Below are 26,712 nucleotides of genomic sequence, written 5' to 3'. Positions count from 1 at the left end.
AATAGTGCAAAGTGAATGGAAAGTTACAAATAAAAATCTGAGAAATCACATATGCAGAATTTTGGAGTTGGTTCTGAATTGTCCATTTTTAACACTGTTGTTCATGATTTTCTTTTGCATGGCATGTTTGGATAACTTTTCCCTCTGGTACTGGATGCTGTGCTTTTACTTTTTCACTTTCGAACATGTGCCAATAAGATATTTTTATTTTTGCAACTGAAGCAGCTGATTAGCATCTAAAAGCTCAAACAATACCTGGTCTTTGACCCCGCATCCTGAAGAAGTTGGAAAGGAGTCTTCATGGATGCAGAGCAGAACGAAAGAGTAGAGAGAGGAGAAAGTTGAAACCATCTCTTCCATTGACAGTAATTGTCAAGGACCACATATCCAGCTCCAATGTCTCTCTTCCCAGCTGTGATTAGCTGGAGTTGCCAACAACTGATGATACCATCCAGGGTATGCTACTTTCGGAAATTGTCTGAGTTGAGATACGACTGTCATACAGTAACAGTCTTCAGTCAGAGACAGCTCCACATTGATTGGAACACTGACTGCTACACAAGATCCTACCTGCCCACGGCATCACCATCCACAACAACTCCCTGAAGATACGTGGCTGATATAAACTACGGCGACATTTAATTTCACTTGGGAATAAAAACATATTACTGAACTGAATTGAACATACAGCCACAGCTGGAAAGGGTAATGAAACCATATCTTTCTGTTATAATTACTCAAAGTAAAACAAAATTCTGTTTGCTAATGTTTGCCACCGTATCCAACTGGTTTTATAAAGTGTTGGATCAAGAAGGATGAATTGTGCCCAGTAGGGCTGCTTAACATTAGGAAACCACGCAGTATGTGATGATGTTGGAGAAGGCGGCAATATTTAGATGACTTACGACTTAAAAAAATTAAAAAACAACAAAAAACAAAAAAAAAAAAAAACAACAAAAAATATAATTTAAAAAATAAATTTTTTGTGTATTATAAAGGATAAAATAAATTGATCCATTACATGCTGCAATTTCAGATATATTTGTAAAACCTTTTTAAAATGACCTACTTCACAAACACTCATTACTTTGTCAGATAAAATTGCAGTACATTAAACATTTGTGGTTGACAAAATGTGACAGAAGCTTAGCGGGTATTTTCTGTTTTTAGTTGCCATGAACGGTGAAGTTGCCACCTTTACTAACGCCTCTCTTCTGCTTCTGCCCCACGTTGGGAAAGCGGTGTCTGGCTTTGCTGCAGTCTGCTGGTCCCTTATCTCCTCAACCCCCTGAATGAAGCACAGAAAATACATAATCACAGTGCCCTGTGTCAAACTGATAACCCCCAACACCAACCAAGAAATATGTATGTTGTGTGTACGTTTGTGCTCACGTCTTAGCCCGCGTACGAATGTATGGGGACACGCATGTTGTGTCTCAGAAGTGGTGGAGTGGGGGGCGACGGGGAGAGAAGGCGGCAGAGGGGATTTGAAGAAAGAAAGGTAATGGGGTTTTGGAGGTCGCCAAATGAGTCTCAATTGTAATAATAATTTTCTTGACTGCTGTATGGAGGAGATTGGGGGATTTATGAATATAATGAGGAGAGGAGAGCCTAAGGATGATGTGTGTCTCATGCAAGAGTAATTGAAGAATAATTCATTTGGCTGTAAGACTTTTAACCCAGAGACAGACAGAGACAGAGAGGTTTTTTGACCTCTGGAGGGTGGGGATATCATGTCTCATTACTGGCCCAACTAGTGTCAGTGTGCCGTGACTGTCATCCTGCGCTGTTGCGGTGGTTCCTACGTGTCTTATGTGGACGTTTGACTCGGTGCACCGAAGGGAAAAAAAAAAAAAAAAAGAAAAACGCCATCTCTCTCTATCACCTTGAGCCTTTTCTCACCACTGAGTTTGTTATCGAGACCGGCACATGCAGGATTAGCGACTGAAGGAGATTACAAAAAGAAAAGAGGAATAGAAATGGGAAAAATAAGGGGTAGACAGTAGATGGGCATGGAATAGACGGAGAGGAGCTACCCATACACGTATGAGCGCAAACACACACGCACACACACATGCACTGCTCTGCCTTCACATTATTGCATTTTACATTTTGTTGTTTTGCCCAATCCTGCTTTAGATTCCTTTTTGCAGAAGTGACATTGAGCATGAAACATGTCAATGTCTATCTATCTTGGAAAATACATTTCAAATGGCTGCATTGACATGATATTCACAGGTTTATTTAAAAAACAGTTATTGAGTTTCCCTATTGGTGTGTTTGGAATCATTAAAAAAAAAAAAATCAACTTTAACGTAGACATCCAAAGATGACTGTTCTGTTCTCATGTGGCTAGACTATATTCTCCAAGTATTTCATTGTCTAGTCCATCAATATGTTTTGCAATAATACAGTTAGGATCTTGAGAAGGCACCATTCTGTTACTCTTGTGCTTCTTTGTTCAATACTTTGGTGACTTTGCCTTCTTGTAGGCCACCTGTCAGAGCTAAACCAGCTCATGTTATATACACACTAATAGAGGGCAGGATTGCTTTCTAAACACAGATGGTCGAATTAAAGATGCAGCTGCTTCTCTTCATGTGTTTAATACTTTTTCCTTGTGCTATTCAACTTCACTGCGCATAACTACATTTATGATCTGATTTGTTTTGATTTCTTTGTATGGGTACATTTCTTGGGTTGTTGCCGGCATCTGGTTTAAATTTCATCTCAATGGCCTCATTAGAAATATATTTCCTTGAGGAAAACATTGACATGGTCAATACTGTTTTAATTGTGTCTTCTCAGGCTTTTGCGTGTTCTTTTTGTATGATTTCAGAGACGAGAGCAGTCATGACATACCTCTTACCCTTCTGACTGAACTGTCTTGCATGTTCCCTTTCTTTTTCTTTTTCTTTTTTCTTTTTGTAGGGGGGTTGATCATGCATGAGTGCGCACTTGTACTCACCTAGTATCACCTCTGCCATTCGTCCCTCCTTTTGGCCCCCACCTCATCCTGTCTCATTCACACGGTTCCCCAACAGATACGGACAACCGAGCAAACACCTCAAAGGCACTTTGTGACTTTGACTCCTTGCTGAGGACTTTAAATACACTTCAAAGCATGTGGCTAAACTTTTATCTGGCTCCCTTAAATCTTCTAAACCAGTCTCTACTCATCCTTTCTGGTCTATGACTCTCAAGGCTCTTACTCTTTCTAAAAGGTTTTCTTACTTTTAAAAAAATACATAGCGTACAAACATGTGTTGTCCCTTTGACAATTTGTAAGCTTACTCCCGAGAAGCTGATTTTTTCTTTTTTTTGTACTGACGAAACTCACATACTAAATCTTGAAATGGACGTATTTTTTACTGCAGCAATAAAACAGCAGCTCATATTTTCCAAAACCAGCATGTTCGCTGTTTATGAATAAAACAATGCTAGCTCTGTCTGTGCTTTTATAATCCCATGTAACTCCCTGTGAGCCGGAGACATTGACGCTGATGGACAGTTACAACCATGAACTCATGTTATTTTGTGCCAACGCTCAAATGTGTGACATCATATCCTTTGCACGGGGTCCAGTAAGGCGTCCACTTCCTGCCTGGCGTCGTGTAAATATATGTAGTAATATCAGAGGTAGTAAAAAGTCGACTGCATGGCAGAACACTCACAGGTGCACACGCTGTGATTTACGGTTATTGAGTGAAATAAGTTTCTAAATAAGCCTTTTCAAATGCTAAAAACCACCTTGGCTTAGAAACAGCCAGCTATTTTTTCTTCTCTATTTTAATTTTATTTTTTTATTTATTATTTGATCTCGGATTCCTATTTGTCTTTGAAAGATGCAGATAATTAAAATACTCAAAATTCAAACTCTTTGGACATCTCTTATACATCTGTAGATGGAAATAGATGTTACATTTGCATTTCTCATTTGTTAAACTCGTATCTCAGATGAGATCTTTTTTTTTCTGTTGATCCCTGTCAGATGTGAGGAGTTTGTCTTTTGGCTTATCTGTGATGTGTTTGACTTTCATTGAATAGATTAGATGGAATGAAGCAATTGTAGCGGTTATCTAATTATTAAAATTCACATCCAGGTTTATAATTCTGAGAAGTTAGTTTTTTTTTTCTCTCTCTTGTTCTTCAATAATTATATATTTTTTGTCCTCATCATTTTTAACCAGATCTAAATGTTAAACATGGCAAAAATAAATATTTTGATGGACGGTTTTATTTAGATTCAGTAATCCTACTTCTTGTATACATTTATTATTTTTTAAATATTTGAAATACATTAAAAAAAATTTAATTACTGAAGAGTTTGATAGTATTTAACTATCAAATCTGACACATTACAGATTTGCAGAAATTGGACTAAAATGTCTAATTTTAAGTAATAACACCTAGACACATGCACACGCACGCACGCGCGCACACACACACACACACACACACACACACACACACACACACACACACACACACACACACACATATATATATATATATATATATATATATATAAATTTGATTATTTCATGAAATACATCTTTTTAACACTTGAGTTGATGTTTCTTCACTCTGCAGATGTTAGCATGTCTGCCCAGCATTCAGGAAGTCACTGTGCTCATTATTTGCAGTGTGTGTGTGGCAGTTGGAGAGCGGCTGGTCCAAGAGCAGCTGGATTTTGCAGGTTTCACTGGTTTTATGAACGGCTTGAATAATGACCTCGCTCTAGCTGCCAACTCGGAGACGAAGAGGCAAACTCTGCCTGGTTACAGGCTTCCACCAACAAGAAGAAAAACCTGCCCAAATCCTCTCCGCTCTCTTACTTTGTTTGTCCCTCACTTGTTCTCTCCCTCTATTTCTCTTTTTTATTTATCTTTGCTCAGTTTCTCTCATTTTTATGCTTTCTCCTCCACATAACTTTTCACTTTGTTAGAGCTTATTTATTCTTAGTTTGCAGTAAAATTGCTGAAAACTGTAAGTTAATAAAAGAAAAAGTAAGTAAATATGGCAAGCACATTTACTTGCCGTATTTTTGGGAGTGTGTCAAATTGCTCTGACGCTGCTATTTGTAACTTTTAATTTCAGGGATTTTCAGCATATTTTCCTTTTTGGCAGGCATTCTTAAATTGCGGTATTTATTTTCGTGCATTGGTTTTGCTCAGATGGATTTTTACAAAGTTAGAGCTGTGGCTGTGTGCCCCCTTGCTACTTCCTCCCTTCCCCATCTCCCAAAATTTGGTTGTTTTTTTTCCTCCAACCTAGCTACACACACAGCCAATGAAAACTCTCTCAGGTTGGCCTGATTTCTCATTGGTTTCCCACATCAATGAAACACTGCCTATTGGATGTAGTAGAAATTCTTTTTCGGCAGAGATAAGCAGTTTTGAAGATTTGGTGAACAAATACTACTTTTGATGTGGAGGCTTTGAAAATTTACTCCAGGCTTACCGATCACAAATACTGAATGGACATGAAAACTCTTTGTAAGACGGGGAGCATGTAAGGATGTGTGTAAAATCTTTCAACTGCGTTCTCGTGGGTATATTTCTACGAATATTTGTACAGCTAGAACCTTAATCTTTAATAACTACACTATACCTAAAGTAAGAATTATTATAGCTTGGCTTTTGTTCCCCCCACACTCCTCCAAAGATGCTGAGCTCCCATTATCTGAATGTGAAGTCATGTTTATGTCCCAACAAAATGAATAATGAGGGGAGCACACAGGCGTGCACATCCTGCTCAGCTCCCAAAATGAATAATTTAACACTTGGATTCAGTGGTGAGCACAGGGGCACGAGGCAGTTTGTCCGTATTTGTGGTTTTTGGTGCATTTTTGTCCAAACCTCATTGTCTCCCTGAGTATATTCATTGATAACTAGTAAGCAGTTTCTGCTATTTATTGCAGTTGTCTGTTTTGCTGCTCTTTGACCCTCACAACTGTGTACATACAAGCCTTTTGTTTATTTCACTCATGTTGTCACTAGAGTGCAGGCGAGGGTGTGCTGCATAAAAATTGTATTTCATGTTTATTTCATGCCTGAGCAGACATTTTCTAACAGGAGGTGTGGATTTTTAAAGTTTTTTTTTTCCCTTTTTATTTCTCAAGCTTTTTAAGAAATAGTTTCCTTCAGCATAGCGCAGCGGTTTGCACACTTACAGTGTTTGTTTGCAGCTTGTATGTTTTTAACCTCAGCGGAGGCTGGGAAAAGTGTTTACATGTGTGCTTACTTCACACAGTGAGACTTGGTCCTTGTCCCCCCCATGTGTCTTCATGCTGGTCGGTATATGTCATGCCTATGGAGCCAACAACAGGGCTCAGTGATCTTAACACCAACTGTAAGCTTGTTTTCTCTTTAGCCTCGGACATGACATTTACCTTTATGCCTCCCTGGCGGCTTGCTTGAATATCATACCCCTCTTATCTTGCATTCCCTTGTCTGTGTGTGTGTGTGTGTGTGTGTGTGTGTGTGTGTGTGTGTGTGTGTGTGTGTGTGTGTGTGTGTGTGTGTGTGTGTGTGTGTGTGTGTGCGCGCGTGTGCATGTGTGTGTGTGTGTGTGTGAGAGGGTTTAAGCTTGTATTTGTGTGTTTGTAGCTTTCTCCTGAATAGTTATGAGTCTGTATCTGAATCTGCACACCTGCGCTGTCTCTTCAAAAGCCTTTGGATAGTTAAGTGAGCAGGAACACTTGCTGAACATCGTGCCAAAAGGTTGAGATTTTAACTGGGGGATTAAGCTCAACCTTCTTTTATCAAGTATTCAGATTGGGAAGTGGGATTATTGGAAGTGGAAGGGATGATGGGAAGAAGAAAAGCGATTGCTCATTTTGGCTCAAACCCTTTGCACCAGGCGTGCGGGTGCAGAATGGTAAACAGTAACAATAAACAATTTTGTAGCACTTATCTCACTTGTTTGTGTGTGCTCTGTATTTGTTTTGTTGTATTTGATGCAGCATGTGGTAGAACACATTTCCCCTGCACACAGAAAGAAAATCCACTTCGTTCTTGCAGATACATCATATCTACTGATGTAGCTCAGCAGAAATGCTGCATTGCTTCTATTGCTTCTTCTCTAAGGCTTATCAAAGTAAAGATGGGCAAGTCTGTTGTTTAGTTAATGTTTGATGTTTATGTTTATCAAGGATCATTTTTGATGACAGGTTTGTGATGCTTTTTGATAAAATGCTCATAAAATATTGTGTGTCATCTCTTGTAGCTGCAAAACCTGAGTGTCCTGGATCTGCGGCACATCTCAGAACTGAACAACGAGACGGTGATGGATGTGGTGAGAAAGTGTCGGAAGCTCAGCTCCCTAAACCTGTGCCTCAACTGGAGCATTAATGACAGGTAGGTGATGTGCATATTCAGGTCAAATGAAGCAGTGTAACTCAGCGGACTCAACAATGTCAGTTCACTTCAATTTGATTTCTTTCAGATTAATTTAATTCATGATTCAGTATAATTTTAATCCATCATATTCTTAAAAACCTTGTCCTGAACAAATCAGATCAATGTGATTCAGTTTAAATTCATCCCATTGCATTCATTTGCTTTTTCTCCAGTTTTTCTGTTTAATTACATTTCATGCAGTTCAGCTTGGCGATGTTCATGTTATTTCAAATCACTAGTTTATTACAAATCATTTGCACAACATTTTGATTTAGTTCAATTCATTTGAACTCCTCTAGGTATTTTTCCATTGTTTTTTTATTCAGTTCACCTTGTTCAATGCTATTTAACTCAGTTCTAAACGTTTTAGTTAAATCAAGTTCAATTAGGTTAAATTAAATTAATTTTCACCTAGGTCAGACCTTAAACAATATTTATTTGATTTGAGTGTCAATGGCAGAAAGAGTTCATCTTGCTGGTTAAATATATTATTTCCATGCAGAACATCGATGCATGTCACTTAAATTGCAATAGTCTAGAAATTATTTCCTCCCTTTGCTATTGAAAGCAATTCAAATGCTTGGTGGAGCAGTAGCTAATCAAATAAAATTTTTGAAAATTTGTAGACAAATTATATTAATGTTTCATTAAATTCACAAATTACGATTTGTAAGATTTGGATGCAAATCTTACAAATATTTCAGTTTCACTACTTTTATTTACAACATGGAAAACTTTGTGTATTTTTCACTGAAAAAATGCCTTAAAATAGCTTTAAAATTATGGATCAACTGAAAATGCACTCACTTTGTTAAAAATGTAATAAGTTTTTCTTGTTGCTCTTCCTTCTTCCTTCTTTTTTTTTCGTCTCTCATTTTGGGAGCGAGTTGGCACCGTGCTTGACAGCAAGAGTAAACCTTCTCCTTTTTTATTTATTAGCTTGTGTTTTATTCATACATTTCTATTTAATCTATCGATTTGTAGCTAAGGCTTGGCTGCTGACTGTATTCCCATTTTAGCCCCATAGTGTGAACACAATATTGAATGTACCCAGTGCGTAACAACGGGTGTGTATGAATGTGTGCGTGTGCTTGCGTGAAATCCTTCATTCATTATTGAATGTCCAGTCAGTGTTTGGTGGGAAAGTTATGGCATAACCTTACATGTCCCTTATCAATATTTGAAAAAGCTTAGTTTGGTAAAACTTCTGAAAAAATACAAATTTGTATTTTCAGTTTTTCACTGTTCAAACCTTATTTTAAAGCACATTTATGTTCAATCTTATTTTATTCAAGGCCACTGTGATTCCTTAATTTATTCAAATTTTAATTTACTGCAGTCATCAAGGAGATGAATGCAGCCTGGATTTTAAAATTAATGAAATTGAAAATGGTGTGTGTGGTGCAGGTTCTGTTGACTGTTATGGCAGCTTACAGTGGGTATGATGTATTCTGGATAAATTAGCACAACAAGTAAACAAAATGCTAAAGACCACCTCTAACTATTGAGGACCTGAAAAATCTATCAGACAAAGCAAGTTTATTCCTTCCTCTACATCAATTTACTTACTTTTTCAGTGTATAGGGCATATTTTGTAGTAGCTGATTACTGGGTTGCCTTATGGCACTTTTTTTGTACAATTTAATTAAGATTTAAGATTACATTTACAAATAAAATAACACAATAACAAAAAAATCCAATCTATACCCAGAAAAACACTGTATTAATATAGTATTGACATTTATAGTGGGGATGTTGTTGCTAAATGAAAAAGATTCAAATTTTCAATATCAGTAATGTGTTTAAAATGAACCCAGAGAAATTATGAATTGTCAAAGAAACAGATGACATGAATAAGAAAAAAAGAGCATTATGCGGAAATATTAAATCAATTTATCAAGACATATTCAAGGACTTAATATGCAAATTGGTCTTCTCTTAAGTGGATGTAGTGAAAGTGAAGAGGCCCAGACTGTGTTTGACTCCTTGGTCAATGGACACTACCATAAAGTTAGTTACACAATAGATTAAGGCCAATGTTTTAACAAAGTCAGTGTTTTGGAGTGACTGTCATAAAGCTCAAATCTCATTCTCATTTGTATCCTGACCTGAAAAATGAAACAGCCATTAAACCTGACTCAGTTGCACCAGTTCTTTCAGGAGGAATGGGCCAAAATCCCATTAAACTGGTGTTAAAAACCTGTGGAACTGTTCTTCATACATTTGAAATCATACATTTTTAATGGCAATTCCATAGAATGCTAAGGAAATGTGTTTTAACCTTTAACTTTCAACAAAGTTTTGTTAAAACTTCTTCCACTCAGTTATTCTGTCATGATCTAAAGAAGGAAACAGTCTGTCTGGTTTAAAGTTGGGCAAGAAAAAAAAAGTGATTCCTTCCCTTTTGCTGCATATGTCAATATTTGGTTTCAAATATCTTTGTGTGGGCTTTGACAAGGACTCAAATGGACATCAGGAAAAGTACAGAACAGAAAAAGACACAGATGTAACTTCACCAAAACGTTCAAGACGTCACAGATGGAATTTCCTTGAAGGTCTTTTAGTGATGTGCAAACTGTCAGTGTGTCTTCCAAAGAGAGATGACGAGACACTCGAAACTGGTTTATTTGCCTCAAAGTTAAAAAGCTCATGAGTTCATCAGGGTCACTACTCTTTGTAACCAACACACACACACACACAATCGACACACACATACACACTCAAGCTGCTTGCTTGTTGTCAGTGAAGACGAGAATGACTCAACCCTGGTTCACATTAGCTCTCAGAGGGTAGAGCTGGGTCAGCCTGTGTCTGTTCCAAACTGATGGCAGTGTGCTGCGAACAGGTAAACAGGCAGAGGAAATGACCCCTTATTTCCAAGACCAATTTGTCCCCCAACTAGAAGCTATTGAAGATATAGAGCTCGGTGGGAGGTAAAGCACATCAGCCATTTCTTCCCCTTTCCTTCACCCCTTATTTAAACAGTGAAATAAATAAATGAATGCGGTGTCCTCTGAGGGCAACCATTGTCTCAACAACAGCAGAAAGCAGCATCCCAAAGTATGAAAGCGAGACATAATGATCAAACACCAACTTACTATCGTCACAGTCCGATGGGTATCCTAGTGGCAGTGGGACGCCCAATTTTTTTGGTCACCGTCATTTCTTGGGGAGAGAGGAAGCGCCGTTCTGCAGGTGGGCAGTGATGGTGTTATTTCTCTGTTTCTTCTTCCAGAGATGATGAGACTCCAAAGTGGGATTGTGTTTTTCAAATCTCATATTGTTCGGAAAATGGGGAGCGATTCATGAGCAGAGGGTAATGGGAGACCAAATGCCTGTGTGGGCTGTTCAGAAACTCACTGAAAAGTTGAATAGTTTTCTCCACTTTACCCTGAAGTGTTTGGAATCTCTCCTGCTGTGTCCATCTAAAGACACACCTTTCCTTTTGCAAAGTGACAATACACCATCATTACTATTATAATTTGTTGCAATCCAGATTAAGATTCAAACAAGTTAGGAGGCTTTAAAAAACTCTTAAGAGGATGTAGTGAAAGTGAAGAGGCCCAGACTGTGTTTGACTCCTTGGTCAAACATAATGTCTATGTTCGTATGTGTACTAAACCCGAGTCAACTTTATCAGCCAAAAACTCCCAGGCTTAAATGCAAATCAGTAATTATCTCAAAGGTTTTTTAGAAAATATCTGTGCAACTTCTGTTTGTTTAAAAAAAAAACAAGAAAAAAACTATTTGTGTGGTTTTTAAAGATAAATTGCATTCCCCTAAAACCGCCCAGCTTTATCTGCCAAGTGACATTTTGGTGGCAGCAGACTGAAGACTCCATAGCTCTAGTTTAGTTAGACATTATCTCTGTCTTTAACTCTGTTGACCATCTGGATCACCTTCTTAGCTTTTAAGTAGATCCTTGACTGACTGTTTTTATCAACCGTATCTTGTCAGTTCCTTCAGCCCATCATGAGGAGTCCATCAGGGTTCTGCTTTAATGCAATCCTGTTTTAACTTACGTTAATTGGTAAGTCACATTTTGGCAGCACACCATTTGGGATGTTTTAAATTATAAAAAACATTAAACAAGCAACAAACATTACATTTTCTCAAACATCATCATGGAAAACCATGGGCTTCTGCTTCGCGTTCTGTCAGGACTCTTGGTCGTGTCTCTCTCGTCCTGATCAGATACCAGACAAGCAGATCATACTAGTGCTGTCTGCCGAGAGGAGGATGGAAGGCGATTGGATTTTCTGCTGTTCCTCAGTTGGAGTTCAAAATCAGTCTGAAACACTATCTTCCTAAAGATTAAATAAGATTTTGCTGAATAGAAGTCCAACCGAATTATGAACGAGTGGATCAAACTTGGTTGTACACATGATCGGACACAGCTTCTGGTTAATCGAGTTGGCTGGTCTGTGGCTACATCACTGGGTCAGTCTCTCTCGCTTACACTTTCTTCTGTGTCTTCTGTCTTCTTTCATCACTCCAATACACCTCAGGTCTTAGAAAGACTGTGTTTTATGCCTGTTAGCTGTAAGAAAAATTTTTTTTGAAACCCTTGGTTGCCTTTTTCTGTACTCTACTTAGCTCTAAAACCTGTCAAATAATGTGTGACTTTAAAATAAATACACACCCATCTGCTGATGTACAACATTTTCAAGTATTTTGATCAGACATAGCTGATTGGTCTGTTACTGTCCAGTAAAGTCAAAATAACTATTTTTATGCAAAGATGTGAAAGCTGAACATGTTTGAGAGGAGTAGGGAAAAGATTTATGTCCATTCTCTCTCTGATTATATGTGGGTTTGTGTGCAGGCTTCGGTCAGTTTGCCTTGCAGTATTTTCTGAAACCAAATTCATGGATTAAGTGAGTCATTTTATTTTATGAGGCCTCTATTGTTGGAGGCTGGGTGTTTCCCAAAAACTCAGACGGTCTCACCCCACTTCCTCCCTTCCCCTGTTTATTCATCTGTCTTTCTGCCAGCTTCATTCAAACAAGGGAAAATCAATATTCATCCATTTTACCTCCTTTGCATTTTACTCGAGGCCAACATTTGCTGCATATCTCCATCACTTACTGAACGAGCATCACAAATCAGCGCTCAAATTGGCTGTTTTACATTTTTGTCCCCTCCTACGGAAATCAAGCTAGATGAAGGATTACAGAAACGCTCTCCCCCATGACTTGGGGAAGCTTATAAAGGAAGAAATAATTGGGGAAGTATTCTCCCAGACGCAAGCCTTTCCAGAAACATTTTAACATTCGCAGGTGTTTGCACTGGAAATGCTTTCCAAATAGCCTCTGCTCCAGCCAACTGGCAGTTGTCACAATGCTCGCAGAAGTGTTAAACCTTCAAATCAGATGCTTATGTGACAAATCAGTGTGATCAATGATGTGACAAATGATCATTTGTTTCTCTTCTTTGCTCAAACCGATCACTTTTTATATGTCAACATTTGAATGGTATGTTTTATAATATTTAAAGCTGCTTCAGTTCAGTAAAAAGCATTTCTTGTTTGACGTTATTATCGAGTTGGAGTTCAAGTGACACCAACGTAAAATGGTGAAGTTATTGTCAGTCAGTATTTGATTTATTACATATTGCTTCCATTAATTCCCATAACAAAGAAACAGTATGACTGTAAACACCCTCTTTGTTCTGTTTTGCTACCTGTAAATGGTTGGGCAAAAAATAGAAGTCGTTGCTATGATTACAATCTTAAAATATGCCTTTAGAAATGTTAAACTTTAGGTCCGACAGTCCTATATTTACTTCTAACAATGACTCGTGGATTTGCATCCGAGTATAGAGTTGACATGAAATAACAGGTTCAGTATATTTGTTTCGCATGTTTTTATTGTTTTTATGAAAATTACTACCATGTCAAACTTGCGCTAAATACAAATGGTAGTAGGAGATAAATAACACAAACATAGTGATTTTCTTTCCCTCTGGTAAATTAAAATCAAGATATCAGAATTTCTCAATATTATGGTGTAAAGCCTGTAAAGGAACAAATATAGCAGGACATCTGTGTCGATCTTTTAATTCTGTTTTGTACAATTTTCCCTACTTGTGTCAATTACATTTGACATTTCTTAACCAAGACTTAAAGTACTGAATTATCAAAGGGGAACTGACAGTGTTTCATTATTGAAGGTTCACACTACTCAGGCTCCCTGGAAAAGTTTGGTTGTCGGGCTACTTGTGTTTTATGGGTCGGGAGGAGACTTTTGCTCCCAAGGCATTTTGTGGGCTACTGCCGCAGGAGTATGGGGTGCCGGAAATCCTCTGTAAAGCTTTCCGGTTCTTTTATAACTGAAGCAAAATCCGTGTCTGCATTCTCGATTATTGTGGGTAGACTCTGCTGGGGCAAATCCTTGTTCTAGATTCTGTTTGTAAAAGTTGCAAACGGCACCTGAAGGCATAGTTGTGAGAGGAAGGTGTCTGGTTTGGGAACACCATGGTCTCATCTTTGCAAATAGTGTATTTTTGTTGGCATTTTCAGGCCTGGATCTTCATCATGCACTGAGGTGGTTTGCAGCCAACTGTGAAAGGGCTGGGATGAAAATAATTCCCTCTAAGTTTATGGCGATGGTTCTCAACAGGATATATGTTTACTGCTCCCTCCCAATTGGGAAGCGGTCTCTGCTTCAAGCAAAGAGTTTAGCTATCTTAGTGTGATGGGCACAAGTGAGTGTGGTAGATGGATAGACAAATTTGGGTTATGTGTACAAATGCTGGAGCTGCCCCAAGTGTTTTGTGGTGCAGAATGAGCAGAGCCAAAAAGCAATGCTCTAGATTTTCCTGTTTGTCTTGTTAAGTTTTCAAAAAACTTTGCACATTTGCTTAATTAAGGAGATGTGAGTCAGCTGGTTCCTTTACTTATATTTATAAGAAGAATCAAGGTACAAAGTACATACTCAGAAACGAGGACCAGTTCCAGACAGGAAAAGGTAATGAATTAGCTGTCAGTCTCAGTTACTTTATTTTTTACGTCAACAAGATTACGATGGTGCATTCGTCCATAATTATTTCCTGACCTAAATAGACACATCACTGATTTTTGTACCTCAACAGTCTCTGTTCCAACTCTTATTTATGGTTATGAGATGTACATCATAACCAAAAAAAAAACCAACTAGATTCTGAATGCAGGTGGCTCTTATGGTGGTGTGGTCATCCGATACTGGCTGCCTGCTGTTGCACTTTTCTGGCGACAACATTTAGAGAAGCTGCACTCCAGTCATATATTAAAAATGGTCATATTTAAAGCTAAAGGGACTATAAAACTGATGCAAAACAATGCTGCACAATAACAACTGGCAGGATTTCTTTTATAAAAGATATCACTGTGTCTCTGCTTTGGGAGGTCAACAAGTTGTAATGTTTTACATTCTTAAACTGTCACATCCCCCACCGCTGTTTGAAACTATGTCATTTAATAAGCTGCCTAATTTGTTCAATCAGAGTTTATTAATTCCACCCACCCTTCATTATTTCCACCCACCTTTGAGATTCAGGTTGAATAGTTTCAGCAGCATGTTGGAGCCACCCTTACTAATGGCTTCAACATCTGGTGCTGAGCCTCCTCTGTTTAGTCTATTTGAATTACAAAAGGGAAACAGTCACATCCTAATGTAAATGTCCTTTTAAGAATCATAATTACAATATATTTCTCCAGGTTCTCGACACTACTGAATTCCTGGCACAGCTCTGAAACCACAAACTCCCTTTCTGATTATGCACGTGCAAAGAAAAAAAACACAACATTAGTTTCATGAGTTAGCACCTTCTAAAAGCGTACAGTTAGGGTTATAGTTGCACGTAAGAACTGATAAAGGCCTAGGGTTAAGGCTAGTGATATTTCTTGATAAGACAGCTAATCCTTCTGAAACGTATATACTGTATGTGGTAAATCTCTAACATAAGATTATTTGAAGGGTTTACATCTGTTTTCAAAGCCTCAGCTTGGTACTACACTCAGATTTCCTCTCACAAACTATTTCAGGTTATCTCCTTCTCTTTGGGTTTTTGTCAGATTTGTCTCAAAATGTCACGGAAAATGTCAGCGTAGCCTGAATGAGACATTTGTCCTTGTCTTGTTTCTTTACCACCTGTCTGTCCTGATTTGAGGAGGGCTGCTGTGGAGCCTTCTCTTGTGCTTGTCACTTTTCTTTTCTCTCTGCCTGTATTTTCACACATCCTGCACAGAAGAAGGTTTTCTTTTATTCTCTTCCGGCTGGGAATTTGAGCCCCTGACTCCTCACTGTATTTGTATGATTTGTAAATTAGCAACCCGGGCTTTTCTTTTATTTACGCAGGCTTGCTGTGTTGGAGCAGATTGGCTGTCAGCAAAGATCAGAGTCCTGCTTAGCAGAGTGAATACACAAGTAGAACCAGTGTTGCCCAGTTGTCAAACATGATGTGAAGAAAAGGTCCAGGAATAAAAACCTTGAGGACTAATGGAGACGGAGTGATTAGGCACGGCAGATGAACCTGTATGCATGCAGCATATTTACTCTTCATCTCTTTCTCAGTTACACCTTTCATTTCAGATTTTAGACTCTTTGCTCTGCCTCTCTTTCACACTTCGGCTACCCTGTTTATTCTTCCTTTCTGTCATGCGCACAAAGACGGGGGCGATTGTTTCTGGCAGGTTGCTCGTGAAAGTGTGCTGTGATAAACATGCTGCCGTGGTTATTAATTTTGAGTAATGGCGGCGTCAGACTTGGGTGCCTTGATAAGTATCGGAGACGGAGAAACGTTTGTGGCACGGCACAGACACACAATGAAGGCAAGCAGCTGGAGCTTATGGACTGCTGCTGTTGTGTTCAGGCACAGATCCGAAGTCAAGTTGCACTTCTCTGCCTGCACTCCCTGAAATAAAATCCTCGTGGAAGTAAAATATGCTACAGCAAATCAGTTCCATGAATGACTATCAATACTAGTCCAGCAAAAGTGTTTAGAATAAAATTGTCTTCTGTTATTGTAGTATAATCTCACATTGCAAAAATGTTTGTCAAATCCAACCTTTTATTTGTCTGTCTATTTCTAGTAGGGAAGCAAATCACATTTTAAGGAAAAATTTATTTTTAACCTGCTCTGAAATGTCACACATTTTGGTACATGTAGTATTTCTCTTTCAAATGACACTTTTGTATGTTGAGTAAAGTTTTTTTTAAAACTTGAATCCATGACTTTTTTGGTTTCTCTGGACTATGAATCACATAGCAGCCATTTTCTCTTGGCTGCTCTAAAGAATGTGAGTTGTGTGATTAGAGTGCCAGTATTTCTGCATATCAAAAGGTTTTAATAAAGATAAACTGACAAGCATTGAGGAATGAATGAATATAGATTGTGTTCTGTTTTACACCACAGTGTACAGAAAAGATTTCCCAGTTGAGCAGTATTATGTGCTAATAAGAACAAAAATATTACCGATTTGATGCTTTTAACTAACACACTAAAATATATTTTAGATATTGTTGCTAACAGACGGCTGTTTACAGCCTCTCTACTGTGTAAATCATGTTTGTCAATCTCCCTAATTTTTATTTTTAGATTTTTCACTCTTAATCAAAATTGAACCTGCTATTGTGCATTTAAAATATAAATAAATATTTTCTGGCAAAACTGTGACTCATTGAAATTCATTACTAGGGAAACCTGGGCATTTTACAGCTGTTGAACCAAATGTCTGTGTGGAGTCATCTTTTATGAGTCATTAGTCTGACACTGAAATGTTGCTAAAAATCTATGTTAACCAAATTTATTGAAGTGCAACACTAAGATTATTGGTTTCATTTGATACTCTCTGCCAGACACAGAGAAGAATTGCATCAGTGATGCAGAAGAAAAGCAAAGTAGTTCATTTTTAATGCAAGATGTCTGCTGGCTTAGCGTCTTTAAGATGAGGGTTCTATTCCCCACCCCTGTTTTTTAGTGTGCGTGTTTCAGCTTGTTAGGGAGTGAAGGTCATTTTATTTTCACTTTATTATTTTGTCTGTTCTTTTTTCTACTCCCATTTTATTTATAATTTTGTACCCATAAATTAAATTGACTTGACGCCAAAACATTATTGGCATTTCTATGTAAATACTGTATTTGTCATCCGAATTTGCCCCTTGTTTTATTTTGTGCTCTTGCCCAGGGAGCACCACTGCCTCTTCTCTGCCCCGAGATGCTCCTGTATTGTTGCGGTGCATGTGTGTTCACTCAGCAGCTGAGTGTCTGGGTCATTTACAGTGATCCAAGTCACTCACAATAACCAGCTACGTAATGTAATCATGCACAAATGTTCTCATAAAGTGCTCTGCCGGCCAGAAACCAAAGCAGTGGTCTGTAGTTGGCAGCACCTCTATGGAGGCTCTCCGATGTTCTTCAGAGGAGAGAGCAAAATTCTTCTATTTAATTTGTCAGCTTTACAAATTACTTGTAGAGCTCAGTTCTTTACCTTCCTTCCTTAAGAGTTTTTGTTCATTGTGCATTTAATTGTCCTCCTAAGAAACGCTTGGTTAAATTGGGCACAAAATGGTGCAAATGGGATATTAAATTGAGTCTGACACAGTTATGCAGATGTAAAAAGTTCAGTGTATGAGTAATTCTCCTTTTTAGCAAGCCAAATTGGCTTCGGGTTTGTGGAAGCGTTTCTGTTTTTCTGGTCCAGATTGCAGTGTCCGACTTTGTTTTGTGAATATGTTTGGCTTACAGGTGGCACACAGCAGGGGCTCTTGCTTATTATGGTAATCCATACTGTGGGGTCAGAAAACGGCCAGTATGATCTAAATGGTAAAGAGACCATGGGGCTTGGCTGCCCTTGTTGCACCATGCTGAAAACCTGGCGTTTAACCTCCATTTGAGGAGCAGAACTGTCATTTTCTTTCTTTCTTTTTTTTTTTTTGTATTTTTGAATAAAACAAAAGGCATATTCTATTATATGCTTATTTCTTTATCATCAAATGAGTACGTGTCGTCATGGCCTTGTTCCACCTCACTACCTCTTTCTATAATAGTCCTTTATTCTTTTCTTGTGTAGCTGTGCTTCCCCTCTTTCCTTCCTGTCCCCACTTCCCTCCTTGTCTTCCCTCCCCGAGCATTGCCCCCGCTCCCTATGTTGCTCTGATTTGTGTGATCTGCCTCCTTCTTACCCACAGCACATCCGCCCGCCCCACAAATGAGAGCAAAGGGGAGAACACGACTCAGGGCCCAAGGAGCAGGGTGTAATGAAGCCTGCCGTAATGAATTTACTGCTTTCCATTGAGCCGCACCGTCCCATGTGACGGACCGGCACCTCGGCCATTGTGTCAGAGGCCTCCCTCTGCTCTGCTACCTGTTTGTCTGACACCTTTGTAATTAGCCACTGCTATTCAGGAGAGTAATTGCGTATTAAAGGGAGCGTTCTGTTACGGAAGTCTCCAAAGTGAACATTTTTATGCAAATGTTCAAAATCGGGCTTAGATTAAGAAAATTACTAAAGGTTTTTTAACGTGTGGAGAAACAGAAGAAAGGCATTTTCTACCAAATAAGAAAAGAAAGTGAGGGTATCACAGCATACTAAATAGATGAAGGGGACTCGGTGTCTGCTCTGATTTGTTTGGTGGAATATATGTCTCTAGGGGTGAAGCTTTCTACTGTGTGGCTGATTTGCTTTTTTAAATTGGTATTTTAAGCAGTGCTCTGTGGTGGGACTTTAATAACAAAGTAAATTGGAGTTATTACTGGCTTCTGTTGCTCACCTGGTTTATAGCAGATGCTCTTTGGGACAAATAGTCTATTAATTGGTCTTTTTCTCACCTGTGGCACCTTCCAAATGTGTCCATCCCCAAAAATGTTCTAAAGTAAATGTACCTTAAATTGAATTGTCTAATACTAGAACATATAAACTGAAATGCTTCACCAGACACAAAATCATTTTTTTGCTATTAGTCTCCAGACTTAAATCCTGTATAAAACCGTAACCTGAAGAGACTGAAATGACTTTGGATGATCTGGAGTAGTGGTGTCCAAACGTTTTGCCACTTCGGGCCAAAATCATTCAGTTGAATTTACTCACAGCCACAAAAAACTGTATATTTTGAAAAGAAAAAATTGTTTTGTGAAATGTATCTTTTTTTTGTACCAACTGATCTGATGTTCCAGCAGGTCAAATTTGATCACTATTGAGCTGCAGTTGAGGTTGCACAAAATCTTCACAATTGCTGCAAATGAGCTATGGGCTGCACTTTGGAAACACCTGATCTACAGTGATATGCAAAGAGAAATGGTCATAGTGTTCTTGCTCTCTATGCTCCAACGTTATCAAATGTTGTAGGAGAAGATTCTCCTATAGGTGTGCTACTGTTGCCAAAAGGAGGAGTATTATGAGTGTTTTGCCAGCAGTTGTGACATTTCTTATTTACTAAGTTACAGTGAATTCTTCATGTAAAATGTTCCTCTTTTCGACAGCCTATTTAATTTATGCAGTGGGAGATTATGCTACAGGCATAATGGCTGGGTTTATTATTTACAAGAAGTGCTGATAATTATGGTGGGTAATACATTCTGCTTTTATCTGGTCTTTAAATGAGATCTTGAACTCAATATCTTGCTGCATTGTTTACTGAGTCCAGGCAAATGTCCCTTTTTAATGAGAAAAGTTTAATTATTTGTTAAAGAAATACAGGCTTTCAGGTTTACAGAACGCAAGTTCAGGAACTCCTGGAAAGTTGCCTCTTTTCTGGAAATTTTTCTCATTTCAGTCGAGCCCCTTGTGTCAGTGAGGTAAACATGAAATCCACAGCAGACAGTGTATCTTCATGGAGTCTTTGCTGAAGACCTTTTTAGGCTGAAATAATATTCTTGTTTGTCGAATGGCTAATATCAACTGTGTCTGAGGTCATTCTTTATAGATGGGTCTGTACTCAAAAAGATGATTCAGTAAGAGTTGTTGAAGTTCCAGTAATTTTTCTGTTAATTAACTTTTTTCAGCTTTGTCAACCTTGCAGAGAAGTCTGATCATAACTTTGGCATAAAACCAGTTTTTGTCTGAACTGTCAGACAGCACACAAATGAGACTGCCGTCATCTCCTTTAATATCCCAGGGTCGGCAGGTGTGTTCAGCGTCTCACATTAAAGTTCACATTTTACAATCTATAAGTGATAAACACCTTTGACTTTTAAACATTTACTTTGTTGGATTTGAAGAGGATTTGGACTTATCTGATGTTCAGCTCTTAAAGTGTGCTGAAGCTCCTGTGTGTGTGTGTTTTCTCTTTTCTTTTTGCTGTCGGAGGTCTGCTTCCATTATTTACTAAGCCTTTGTCAGATTGCAAGGCTGTGAAGCAGTCCCCTATCTCCGTCGGTAACAGTGGTTTTCAAGTCCCAGTCTATTCAGCTCACGCCGCCACCCTTCAGAGACTGGTAATAACTATTTGCTCTGGCTTATACATTCTCACCCCTTGACTTACATTCTTCTTCTTTTTTTTTTTACTTGTTTTCTCCCCTCTCCTCATTCATTCTCCTCCATTTACTGGGTCCACAATTCCTTCCCTCAATCGATTTGTCCTTTCCTCGCTCCATCCTTACCACCTTGACGTCATCTTTTCTTTTGTCCAGACTGTGACTGCCTGAACTGTTCTTTGCTCCAAGGTCCTGTCAGAGTACCAATAAGCCAGCCACTAATAAAAAAACGTTCATATAGTCAAGCCGCTATAAGCAAGAATTTTGTAAGTGTATTTCAATGTGAAGCTGCAACCCTTTGGTAACGTGTCTATATTGGGAATATCTCCCTTTCCGATCGTCTTAATCTTCAATAAGGTTGTAAAGTCTGGTGGGAAATCTGTTGGCAGCAGATTCAGATGATTACGGAAACTGTTGTCTACTGGGAGGCAGTAAAAAGGGTTGTGGCGGTGTGAAGGGGTTAGAGCAGGAGCTTGCCATAACCCGAAGAGAGTAAAAATATGAATAGACTGTGGTCTCTGTGACCTTGCGGTATGAGGTTTCGTGCCCCATGGTTAGCAAAATGGGAAAACAATTCAAGCATTTGCTGAGACACACACGCGCGCACACACGCGCACGCACACAAATATAATAGTACAGCAAAGCAAAAAGCACAAAATTCATTTGGTCTTTGACTCTTGCACAGGCAGTTAAATTTTCTAAATTGGATTCTTCCTCAAAGGACCCATCCAACCTTTGACAGTGAAAATAATCCTAATAACAGTTAAAAATAAAGTTTTCTGAGCCCCCTTTAACATTAGTTTTATTCATTCTGTAGCCTTAAACCATTTCGCCTTTCTTCATACTTATTATTTTCTATAAATCCAGTCATGAGTTATTTATTTTTACTATATTTATCAGAAAAAAGTACAAGATACTAATGAATAAAGTAGGGATTCACTTATAATGCTTTTGGAAGCTCTGCCCTAAAAGGTCCCTGAACTCATTAGGATTTTTAAATTGTTTGAGAATTGGCATCAGTTAATACCAGTTTGATTCCCATTACAGTTAATAATATATGCTGAAAAAAATAAATAAATACATGTACCTTATCATTTATTTATAAAACCCTGCAGCCTGTTGCAGTTGTACATGTCTGTTGTTTAAAATGTGGTAAAGAGAAAATAAATCTCCCAAAAAATGTGGTTTTGGGTTTTGTTTGCTCCCTTTGCCGTTTTATCTTTTAAGACAACACTTTTTAAAAAAATTAAATAAATGAAGAATTATGCTACAGTGTATGTAATCTAAGCAATTAAAATTACTGGTAAAACAGAGTTCACAGATATTTCAACTAATATAACCTTGTAGTCTGTCGGGACATTTTTCATGTTAATAGACACAATGTAATTTACTTTTGATGGTATTTTACCAGATTAGAGTGCAACATCACACTCTCATATTAACCCACATTTTAGATTTGAAGATATTTCAAAAACCTGACTGGACCAGGTGTCTATTTGGAGAAGATGATTCAGAGAGACAGCGAGAGAGAAAGAGCTGTTTCATTTGTAAATTGAGGGAGCTGTAATATGATGGCTATTTGAGATGGCTACTTAAATGTGATAGGCCATTAGCTATTCATCCGTGCTGCACTATTAATGCAAGGTATGGAAAATGCAATCATGCAAATCTCCCTTCGATCAGAGCCTTTCATAGAGGAATAAGTGCTGACTGCATGGAGGGGAGGGAGCGTTAAAAATGGGCACAGGATGAGTCTTAAAATCTCCACTTTCTCGGTGCTTTCTAGTCTCGTCGACCCGTCTTTGTCCTTACTCATTTATCATTGGCTCCTCTCTTTAATTGGAAGATGTTATGGTTCCTTGTGTCAGGAGAAAGACATGACAAAGGAGCTTGCTCTGTGCAGAGCTTCTCATCTTAAGGCTTCTGCCACATTACTGGTTTAGCAAACACAATGAGCAACGAGTATTATATAGAATCGAATATTCACTCTTTTGTTAAAAAACCCTGCTCTTCTTGTGAATGTGAAAAAAAAATCTTATTTTCAAGCATTTATTGAAGATGTCAGTAGATGTCAAGATTAAACTGTTCATATTGTAAACTTTTTCCTTTTTTGAAAGTGTTTTGTCAGTCAGCTGCTATGCCAAAATTGGCTTACTGATATTTCTACCCATTTAATTTCATTCAGTTTTATATTGTGGCAGTTTTCTACAAATGTATTGTCAATGCACATTAAACATCAAATTAATCCAATTCATGAACATAAATAATACATTTCTGTTTAATTAAAGTAATAGCAAAACACTTACATTGCAGTCATTCTTTATAATGCAAGGTCAGTTTATTAAGTCAAATTGTAAAATCTTTTCTGAGAAAACCCAATTGATTCAGTTGAGTTATGGCTTTGTTTCTCCACAGCAAGAAATGTGTAACGGTTTCATATATTTTAAGTTTTTCATTTACTACCAGCAGCAAATCCTCCAAAACAACTCATTTGGAAATGTCATAGCCTTCATCTGAATCTGATGGGACTGTTAGTGCGCTGAGAATCATTATTCTATTGAAACATTCCTATATGTTTTAAAACGTTTATCTGATCGGATGCTGATTTAGAATTACAGCTAAAAATATCTATCATGAAATAATTCAGTATTTTCTTACTTATTTCAGGAAATGAAGGTTGAAGTGAATTTTATAAAACCATACCATACCAACTTTATTTATAAAGCACTTTAAAACAACTACAGCTGATACAAAGTGCTGTACATTAAAACACAGCATAACAATAATAAAAAAAAAAACAAAAAAAAAACTCTTACAGTTTAAAAACAAACATGCAATTTAAAACTAGATCCCACTGGAGTTGAAAGCCAAATAAAATAGATGGGTTTTAAGACGAGCTTTAAAACCATGACACTTAGTGTAACACAAACTTGAACAGTTGGACCACAGCCAATCAGAGGGTGATTCCTGGCTTTCACCTTCTCTGATTGGTTTAGACCAGGATATGATGGATGTCTGCTGTTGAGCCACAGAAAGCTGACTTCTTTATTGTTTTTCTCGAATGATAGTTTTGCACTGGTGAGACCTCAGATTGTTTTTTGTGCACTTTTAAGAAACTCGGATGCATTTGTAACACCAAATTGGTAACACTCCTGAGAGATGACAGTGAGGAAGCAATACATTTTATAAAGCCATTCGCTGTTTACTAGCACCATTACAGTCATTAACTGTCAGCAAAAATATTCCAAGAACATAAGACTCAGGGGTTCCTAAGTTACTATACTAATGTCTAAGGTTATGTTCTGGCTCAAGCAAAGTATAACTAACCAAAGACAATAGCCATGCACGATATTTATAGAAATATACAGAAGAAACAGCAGTTTTCACACTGAAGCTTGGTGTTATTATCAATATATTTTTGCAGCTTCTTTGTGCTCTCCCTGCTTTTTATGTCTTAACTTTTTATATTTTTTTATAGACAGTTGTAAAACCTGTCTGTGATACCTGCGCGGGGTTTTGTTGTGTAATAAACTTGTAAATGCTTTCAATGCATATTGATCGTTTACTCCACCTCCACTTCTTCAGGTCTTTTTCATTGCTTGACCTGCATCATAAACAAAACAGCCACACAGTTGCCTGTATTTTACCAGAGCGCATTTGATCTTGGCAGCTCAAAACAGGCAAATTGGACTGTTTTTTTTTTTTTTTTTGAGGAAAATAACATTACAGCATATAATATTCAAAAGGAGCTCCTAGTAAATACTGTTTTTAATATGAGCATCTAAACACAGCAATCCAAAAGCAAATCCCAAATTATAAACCATAATAATATTCTACTAAATGATTTAACTTGCATTCCATTGAAAATCATCTTAATTCTTCATTTAGTTCAGATAAGAGGTGTTTTCTTATCTGAACTTTCTTATTTTAAACTACCATCCATCCATTGTGATTATCATTTTATATCCCCATTTTCATCCTTTAATATAGTTTTGTTTTAGTAGAGGGAAATGTTGACTTTGGGCAAGGTAAAGCGCAACAGACCGACACAGCACTGTAAAATATTCACACAGCTCTAATCTTCCTCTGGAAGATTTGACTTCATCCACACTTCATACCTTCTGAATCTGTCTAAACCTCTTGATTCAGCTTTGGTTATGCAATCTTAGAAGACTCTGTCACACTTTTTCCTTCCACTCAGCTTTCCATTAAAATCTGTCTGTGGACAATGGAAGGCCAGCAGTTTTTTCCCCTGAATGGATATACCATAAAACTGGACAGAACTTTTCTGCAGTAAAAATTCATTTTTGCTGTGCTGTAATTTTTTTATTTTTATCTGCTGCAAGCTCTAGTTAGTAAAATTAACATAAATACACCCAGTTTTTTCTTTTTATTACATAGTAATCTGTTTGGATGGACCACTATTCTCCTCTCTGATAATTACATCTTCAGGACAGGTCGAAATGTTTCCCTGAACAAGTCTGATTGTATGCTTGAGTTTATTAAACATGTAGCTGTTCTAAGAGTGTTGTATCCATCTGTAAGTCATTTGGGAATAATTTCTTTTTTAATGTTCATTAACTATTTACTTTGCATTTTTACTGCAGGTGTTGGTGCACTATGATGTTGCTGCATAATCATTACATACGCATTAGGAGAATGCATTAAAAAGCGCCTACTATAAGAAGTCCCTTAAAGGTGATTTGGAATTTGTAAATATAAATATTAAAAAGGCCAAAACCTACTTGGGAGTTTGGTTGGTCATTCTTTCCCTTAAAGCATCAAACCGACATGAACGAAAGTCAATTGTTAACTTAAGAACAGAGCTGCTGGAATCACTTTGTTTATGTTTGATTAAAAAAAGTGTCACTGATAACTTAATTGAACAAAACTGTGGCCCATAAAACCTGCCACTTAAATCTTGCTCAGTTTTTACATCAGCCCTTCTCTGCTTCTCTTTTATTATGGCGAAGTGAAATATGGTTCTGTGAGGCTAGTCACTTTAAGCAATTGAACCTGACAGTGAATTTCCCAAAAATACTTTTACAGCCTCTCATAAAAATACTTCATCAAGCCTCAAAATTGTTCATTAGCATATTCATCCAGGATAGGCTAATGCAGTGCGCTTTAAATTAATATGCCACTAACTGTACAACACTTCATGAGCAGAAGAGATGGGAGGGAGAGGGGGGAGAGATGGCGAGGCGGAGAGATGGATGCTTTCTTTGCCACCTTGTGAAATATGTAATACATCTTCATTTTAACGGGTGTTGTAAATGTCACGGCACAGATATTCCCTTAATGAAAAGATCACCCTGTGTCCAGAGTTTGACAAATGTGTCTGGTTTGAGCTGAAACTGGGGGAGTCTTCATCGTCTCCCACTTCCAACAATTTAAAGTGTTAACAAACTCAAGCTGTTGCTTCCTCCTGTGCAGCCCTCAAGTTGATCAGTTTCAGATTAAACCTTGGTGCATCATCTGTTGATGTGGCTGTGGGTACTCTCTGGTGTGGCCCGTGGCGATTTGCTGGTTGGCGCCTAACCTTGATCTGTCACGTCAAGCAGGCACAGGTCCACAAACGAACGACTTAACCCTAAATTAAATCGGCTTCAAATCAGAACTGTGGCCTCCATCTTTTGAGCATGAAATAAACTCCTTTCATCTGGCCCAAGGATGTCCATGAAATGTGAAATTCAGAAATGCCTTGATATTGATTCAAACCCCTCCAGAAAAACAGTTGCCATAAGATGCTGTGCACATTTTTATTTTATTATTTATTTAGGTTTTACCAGGCTGCACCAGATTCTAAACCGGCTGATATTAAATTGCATTTTAATGTCGCTCAACTCGGAGGTGT

General features: G+C 37.9%; 1 protein-coding gene across 1 annotated transcript in view; it reads left to right on the top strand.

Annotated features, from left to right (window-relative positions):
• Window positions 1-26,712, top strand: part of fbxl17 (F-box and leucine-rich repeat protein 17) — a 243,863-nt gene that overhangs the window by 79,639 nt on the left and 137,512 nt on the right. The window contains exon 8 of the mRNA XM_008418318.3: window positions 7,231-7,361. Within this exon, the coding sequence (XP_008416540.1) occupies window positions 7,231-7,361 (131 nt within the window). The remainder of the gene's footprint in view (window positions 1-7,230; window positions 7,362-26,712) is intronic.

Source organism: Poecilia reticulata, chromosome 9, assembly GCF_904066995.2.
Source record: "Poecilia reticulata chromosome 9, P_reticulata-male-v2, whole genome shotgun sequence".
NCBI classification, from domain to species: Eukaryota; Metazoa; Chordata; class Actinopteri; order Cyprinodontiformes; family Poeciliidae; genus Poecilia; species Poecilia reticulata.
The sequence above is the reverse complement of the archived record's forward strand: the minus strand, read 5'-3'. Positions and strand labels throughout refer to the sequence as shown.